Below are 7,739 nucleotides of genomic sequence, written 5' to 3'. Positions count from 1 at the left end.
TAAATAAATTACAACATCGTAATAGCTACAAATTTATTTACATGTAATATACACACAACTAACATCTACATCATAATTGGATAATGTCGAGATGTTAGGACACCTATAGTTGCAATAACAGTAATGCTAGACATAATACTGAAGGTAATATACATAAAGAAATATGGAAATTTCTAGGTTACTTAATTCCTAAAATATCAATAGATCTCACCCAAGAATTCACTTCATTTATATTTTGTACTGGTATACTATAACTGGCAGTCGCAGACTTTATCTGTTTGAGATAAATTTTAAGAAGCTAACAAATGTACAACAATGAAAAAAAAAGTTGATACACAAACAATACAACACAGTAACAGCGAAGGATGCTGTTTATTACAACATAACATTATGGATATAATAAAGCTGTTCCTGAAGGTTTAACTGCACCAATTTGCTATCCACATAGAACAATAATATAAACGTCTTCGGTAGCCATACATTTACAAAACATTTATTCTTAAGCTTTGCTGATATAGTATATGAAACAATTAAATTTAAATGTATCGGAGAAATGGTTGATTTAAGCCCAAACCTATGGAAATTAAAATAAAACGATATCAATTAAAAGATAAGTGCACATACCCTTAGTGTACAATCCCAAGAACCGGACGATAGAGCAGTGCCATCTGGAGAAACCTGTAGACATGATACTCTATTTTCGTGACCATACAATAAGCAAACACGAACACACTTAAGAGTATCCCACACATTTACAGTGTAATCATTATAGCCAGCGAATAAAAGGCGACCTAAATAAATGAGTGCAATTTGTATAAAATGAATTACGTAACCATACACACCGGAAACTGAAAAATCAACAGCATTAATGCCGAATATTATACTTTCTTTATTGTACACTGCCACCTCTCGATCTGCACGGAGATCAAATAACCGACACTAAAAACAATCATTAATTATATGCAGAGGGCGTGTTTCAAACCCAACAGTAGCATCATCACTTCCGGTCGCTATAGCATCGCCGCTGGGATGAAATTTGACACTGTTCACATCCGATTCGTGCCCCTCGAACGACTGCACGCAATGCCCCGTCCTCATATCCCAAAGATAGACCATTTTATCGCAACTCTGAAAGTCGCAAGCTAAATTTGCGGTTTTTCACTAACTTATATTACCCCGGAGACGAATGTATTGCCGATTTCCGACGGTGCTAGGTCTATGGACATGACATCGGCCGCATGTCCGTGAAAGCTTTGCAACAGTTGGCCTGATTCGACATCCCACAATGCGCATGTTGAATCGCCACTGCCGGTAAGAATCTTAAATAATGCGCGATTAGTAAAAGGGATAAATCTCAAAGCAGAGCCACCTGTTGATCAGAATTTGGAAAGGTACAACAACTTGTGTAACTGGTGTGTGTACCGACGGTTTTTTTCTTCAATGTTACGTCCTCGTCTAAACTTAATGGATATACTGTAACTTTATTATCCAAACCCCTGCAGAAATTGAGAAAGTAATAAGCGCAGGTCTGGAATACAATGAAAATGAACCTCCCCTAACCAAGCGTCAAGCATTATTGTATCCTGTTTAATCAAATTTTAGTTAATTCTATTCATCTGTGTGATGGTTTCAAATTCCAGCACTCAGACCTAGTAGCAAGTTACGATTATTACTCGTAGTTTCAACTAAGGTCGACAAAAAGAAAGAATGTCATCCAAAAAATCTTGGTGACTGCACACGCATTCCAGTTTTATTATACTTCAAAATATTTTTCAAAAAATACATAGGATAAAAAGCGAGCTTGTCAGTCTTATAAAACATGATTTACCACAACATATGTGCCCCAGTGCTAAACATAACCTTTAAATCTAATCCTAGTTCATTTATTTACATTTTATTTTCACCTTTCCTAAAACACTATGTTAATCATTACCAACTACACAGTGGGTTGCCCCTCAGGAACCAACTGACTTCATGGCGCCCTAATAGATGAAATTAATAGAATAAGAACAGTGGCGATACGTGATCTTTCGCCTTTTTACGTGCCGGGTACAATACAGTCTGTTTCTTTACTTTGCAACCATTAACATTCTATTGAATATAAGTGACTGCCCCACGTAGGGCGCCAAATAAAAATGCTATGTGCAATGGCAAACTGCCACTAACCCGCCCACAAAACACCTGTCCGGTTAGCTCAATTTAACACAGATACTAAGAAAACCTTGAAAAGAAATAAAAATTTTGCTAGGGCGGGTCCAGCCTCCGCTACGACGAATAGATAAATTTTCTTAATTTGAGAAATTTAGCAGGCTCAAAAAGTCCAAAGAATTAATTACAGGCAATCAAATAAGCTGAAAAAAGAATAGCGCTCAAGAGCCAGATAACACACACCACGCAACAAGCGATCGATTACACAAATTAAATTTAAATACAGTTTTAATTACATTAATGCGCATTTGCACCGACAAATTTAAGCCGAGCTTAGCTTAAAATCAATGGCAACCATTGTCTCAATAATCGTTGCCATAGATTTTAAGCGACGCTTAAACTAAGCTCCGCTTAAATTTGTTGGTGCAAATGGCCATAAATTAAATAAACTTTTAAGCAAGCAGACGCACTAACATAAAACAAACACCAAGCTGAAGGATGCTTCGGAACCTCACTCCTTTGTAATTAGAACTATAACATAGGTCCTTTGATAGTGGAAAAGCAGAGGGAAAAACTCCCTTTAACTGATAGCTTGAAGACCTAAAAAAAAGGCTTCTTTTCAGCGAAAAACGCTGGATAACCACAGCACTCCGGCTAAAGTTTTTCGTGAACGGAAAAACACTCTTCCGCTTAACCGGACTTAACCTTTTATCCCGATGTAAAGAAAATTTTTGAATACTTTTTAGCTTTCTTCTATACAACTTTTCTATTAAACAAGACAGACAAATACGTTCAAATACGGCATACGCCAAATCCCAAAACAAACGGCTATTTTTCAACGTCCACCACCAAAAAAGCTATGGATAACGTCTCGTTCGCTTATTTAAAACCTTTCCCCTTTCTTTTCCACTTTCCTTCCTCCTTCCTGAAATTTATTAATGTGTAATTAAAACGAACATCTGCTCAACTCGGCGATAACACGTTTTGGAAATAATTAACTTTCGTAGCGATAACGGAATTTCTTATCGCAACGGCCCGGATTATTAATGAAATACACTTTTGCAAAACTACGTAAATAATTCCAGATGTTCCTTACCTTAATAACACAAAATAACTTTACAATTACAACTCAAAATCAACAAAACCAAACATAAAAATTCCGACACAAAACAAAACGGACATCGAATGATCAAGATTTGAATTCAATCGTAATTTACAACCACATTTAACGACAAAAACAATTGAAATTGGACACACAGAGTGATGCAACATTACTGCAGATGGTTAAACCAAACAAAACGCCCACATGGTGTAGTTTACACAACAATACCTAGGTGCTCAGTATATATCTTGCTCTAACCGAAATCTCCCGTACCATTAACAACTGATACCAACCTATTAAATTCTTTTAAAAAAATCAAATAAGCTTTATTTCGAATAATATTGTAGTTAATATTCCAGAAATCCCAATAGACATTGAGGCACCATGCATGCATCGGCGATAAAGATCGAAGGCGGATGTCACGCAATCTTTCTGGGCAATATGATGTGTTTTGTTCTAGTACATTAGAGAAGATGACGCGAGCACACCAGAATAATCGACTTTGCTCCATAAGCAAATCGAACATCATATTTGATAGAAGAACAAGTCACTGTTCAATTATCGCTATGCATTTGTAGTAATACTTAGTGCACTTAGGGCCGATCTTTCATGTTACCGTTAAATCCATCTGAGTATGGAAACAAATGTATTCCCATAAAAGTGTTTTATCAGATAAATAACTGAAACACGAGTCATTAAACAGAGGATTTCTGCGTGCTGTAAAGAATTGAGTTTGCACATCCACAGACTTAAGATTTCTCAATGCCGGCTCATTTGGGGAAATTGCAATAGTCTGTAAGATAACTAGTAGGCACTAGCTATATTACAGTTATGCTAATTTACCAGGAAAATTTTATATTAAAATACCAGTTTGTCTCAGCACAGTTGGGGAGGTTCTCACTTTGAAGCAATCAGTGTATTATTGACACAAATACCTACAAATTAAGCTAGACAAACGAGTGAATGAAATAATAAGCACTTGAAAACAAAGTTTAAGTACACACATTAGGTAATAAAAATAGATTGACCATTACCCACAAGCAACCAAATTCCCAGAAGGCGCGTAAGCACAAGCCATCACCCAAGTAGTAGGCATGGTAACTGCATGCTCCTTGTTAGTGGTAAACGCATCCCAAATTATCATTTTACCATCCTAATTCAATTTCAATTTTGAAACTATAATCAAATCGTGCAATTACACTATTTACCTGTGATGATGATACAATGTGGCGCTTATCCGGTGACCAATCAGAGCATAATACCTTGGCCTGATGGCCCTTTAATGTACGTCTTGGTTTTACGTTCATATAATTTATTATCTCTAGCCTATCGGCTACTGCTGCCACTACAAAGCAAAGCTGCAGTAAATACACAAACAATCTTACAGTAAGGTTAAAATTTAACAATTAATAGCGCAACTTACATGTAACATCATTAAGCTTTTGGCGTTCATCCTCCAATTTAATTTTTAAATGTTCCGCTTCTTTAGTTAAAGACTCTATCGTTTCCACGGGGCTTATTTTAACACTAACATCTCGAGACATGTCGAAAAGTACAATCAATTCAACGTGTAATTATCAATTCCTTCAATGATTCTTTTTGGGTCAGTTAACTCTTGTAATCAATATTTGAGGTTAGAAAGAAACGCAACCATAGATTCTACCACTTTGTACTATAGGGTGTGTCGACCTTTTTGGGAAATTTGGTGAGGATGTCTTTCGGCCATTTAAATGCCAAGCGTTAAAAGTCTACAGGTTTGTTTAATAAATTTTAAATAAACGGCGGAAGTGACACGCATTAATCGATTTTGTAACAGGTAGAGTGAAGAAAGCAAGATTCATTGAAGTCCTTCAGACGTTTGAAGAAGTCATATACATATTAGTTCATTCGTTCATTTTTGGTCCTTTCAATGGGTCTAAAAACACACATACCGTCCTGAAACAGATCCAAATACGAAGTTCTAAACAACGCTTATCAAGGCAAGTTGGTGCCAAGATCATTCTCTTAAATTTTGCTAAATGAGCTAAAAACTTGTGACTTAAATTGGTAAATAGCTATGGCGTAACCCGTGTGATTTGAAATTTAATAGGGTTCTTCCTTGGATGGGCCAAAAGGAACCTACTTATATGCAAAATTTAAAGTCTATAGGATACGATGACCTTCGCATGATTGCAATTTACGAATGCACATTATCTGCTAGTGTGCATATAGCGAGCGATAAGAAGTAGTCATTTTCCGTTTTACATTTAATGGGATTTTATTCACGTGAGATTTTAGTTAAAACCTCACCCATCTATGCTGTGGTATCTTATTTTTGACAAAAGAAGGGCGATGATTGCAATGTGGTGAGGAACCATTTATCACTCCCTCCACATTGTAATACAGTGCGAATATCAGCTTTTTCCTGAATGCATCCTCGAAATTTTAGATAAAGATAAAAACGGCACTTGTTTCTGCACTGCATATACATAAAAAATAAATATTGCTTATTTATTATATTATGTCCACAGTTCACATAAATTGCACACCTTCCCATTATATCTCCAAGAAAAAAGCTTAATTTTCAACATTTTCAAGAAAATTGAATCGCTGGTACGTCTTTACACTTGGAGTTGGAGGTTATGTACACAGAATAAGACCTTCACAGAACAGAAACATAAATGGCGCTAAATTGTCACTGATTACAGGGTTTCCCGTGGTTGTACGGAGAACTATTTATCGCAGACTCAAATATTTTTTTGCAAAACCTGTAATTTTGCTCGTTACAGGAAATATTTTTACCGTCAATTTTATACGTACACATGGTTTTACACATGTCAATTTTGACTTTTGAAAGATTTAAAATAGGAACAAGTTATGTGACCGTAAAAAGTGTTGTGTGGCGGATTGTAACGATAAAATATCAAAAAGGCATCGTTTCCCATATTTTGAAACAGATTGTTTTGTGCTCGAAACGCGAAGAGGGTTGAAATGTGCTGTTATTTCTCTCCTATTTATGCAAGGTATTGAATTTATAAATTACCAACGGTATAGGCGCAAAAGGGTGTAGACTTAAGTTTTATATTTATATAGACGTAGATACTTATATTGTAATTCCTTTTAGATAATGAATAAAAAATACGTTTTAGATAATTCAACAACTTCCACCCTCGCTTCTCAAGTAACAAGTAAGCACCAGGATCAAGTTAACATTTGTTGTCAAAAACTTGTGTGACAATTTGCTGAAACGGTTTTATTACCTCTTGGAACAAAAAATTTAGTTCTAAAGATATTTTTTAACAAAAATATGTAGTCCAAACAGCAATTAAAACCAAATATTTCGTACGACAAATCGTTATGTAAGGATCTTTCTGCATAGTGTTAACATCTACAAAGCGTAAGTTCCACTCACTTCTGAGTTTTATATGTAATTTGTAAACATGTAATTTAAGTTCTCTGATGTGTTAAATAATGTAATGTGATTGTATCTAAATACACTTTTTAGGCTATCATCACAAAAACGTTGATTTTGTGGTCGCTTTTGCGGCCATAAAGTTTCACTTTATTGTACGCTTCTGTCAAACTTTACTTTATTGTACACATCTGTCAAACTGTACTTATTTGAAACTGATGTGTGAGAACCAGTAATCTGTTTGATAGAAAACGTCTATCTGGTCTGTCCTCATCAAGGATTGGGTCCATCCACGTGCGTTTTTTTCATTTTCAGACTTGTAGGAATGTTTCACACTATTTTGCGTAATCACAATGTTCACATTTAAAATTATAGTTTGACGTTTCAATCTTTGCTGCTTGCAGAGACCTTTTTGAAGTGTAGAACCAAAACATGAGGAAGATGTTATTGCTTACATTATTATACGAAGAATCACCAGCAATTAACCGAGAACACAAGTAGCTACCTATACCTACCATCAAAGTAGGTAATCAGGTTTCTAATAATTGTACGTTAACTATAAGGTCTTGGAAGCCACAGTTACGAAGGACCTATTGCATTTGACATTATTAAAATCTTGTGCAACCGAGGAAGTTGCGATTGTACTTTTACTCTCAAACGCCTGCTTTTATATCATATATGACTTAGGGTCGCAAGCGCAACGCTTGCAGCTTCCAAAATTTCATTTGGGGTATCTGAACTGTCGCTATCACCCATTTTGATACGCACAAAACACACGCAAAGATGCTAATTATAATTACATATGACAGGAAATGCTTTGTTTTTAATTGTCTAAGATAACTATGATTTTCAGAAAAAATATGTTTATGAGCAAATTTTTGAATTCTTTTTTGATGATCGCCTAAAAAATGTTGTGTGCACCTTGGCCAAAAGTGATTTGTTAGGCCTCATCTGAATTGCGGCCTCGGCTACCGCCTCGGCCACAAACAGCAGCTTCGGGCAAAAAAGATCACTTTTACGGCCTTGGTACACAAATAACTATTAATTTAACAACTGTGTATTCTTTATCGATATTTATGAATTGGATCGAATTGGGGA

At 35.6% G+C, this 7,739-nt stretch overlaps 1 protein-coding gene across 1 annotated transcript; it reads right to left on the bottom strand.

Moving 5' to 3' along the window:
* Positions 1 to 19: 19 nt before the first annotated feature.
* On the bottom strand, positions 20 to 4,908 carry LOC116160663 (guanine nucleotide-binding protein subunit beta-5). The gene is made up of 9 exons (XM_031473927.1): positions 4,674 to 4,908; positions 4,459 to 4,595; positions 4,285 to 4,403; positions 1,370 to 1,496; positions 1,176 to 1,319; positions 988 to 1,128; positions 843 to 939; positions 625 to 791; positions 20 to 574 (listed from the first exon to the last, which is right to left on the bottom strand). Exons 1-9 carry the CDS (start codon positions 4,792 to 4,794, stop codon positions 563 to 565), a joined length of 1,065 nt encoding a protein of 354 aa, XP_031329787.1. The 5' UTR covers positions 4,795 to 4,908; the 3' UTR covers positions 20 to 562.
* Between the last annotated feature and the right edge of the window lie 2,831 nt (positions 4,909 to 7,739).

This window comes from Photinus pyralis, unplaced genomic scaffold (genome assembly GCF_008802855.1).
Source record: "Photinus pyralis isolate 1611_PpyrPB1 unplaced genomic scaffold, Ppyr1.3 Ppyr1.4_LG1, whole genome shotgun sequence".
In the NCBI taxonomy this organism is placed as follows: domain Eukaryota; kingdom Metazoa; phylum Arthropoda; class Insecta; order Coleoptera; family Lampyridae; genus Photinus; species Photinus pyralis.
This window is presented reverse-complemented; position numbering and strand designations above follow the sequence as displayed.

Coding starts and splice junctions, on each gene's coding strand:
- LOC116160663 (XM_031473927.1), bottom strand. CDS start 4,794: ATGTCTCGAGATGTTAGTGTTAAAATAAGCCCCGTGGAAACGATAGAG. Junction 4,596..4,673: donor AAAGCTTAATGATGTTACAT/GTAAGTTGCGCT, acceptor TTTGCTTTGTAG/TGGCAGCAGTAGCCGATAGG. Junction 4,404..4,458: donor ACATTGTATCATCATCACAG/GTAAATAGTGTA, acceptor AAATTGAATTAG/GATGGTAAAATGATAATTTG.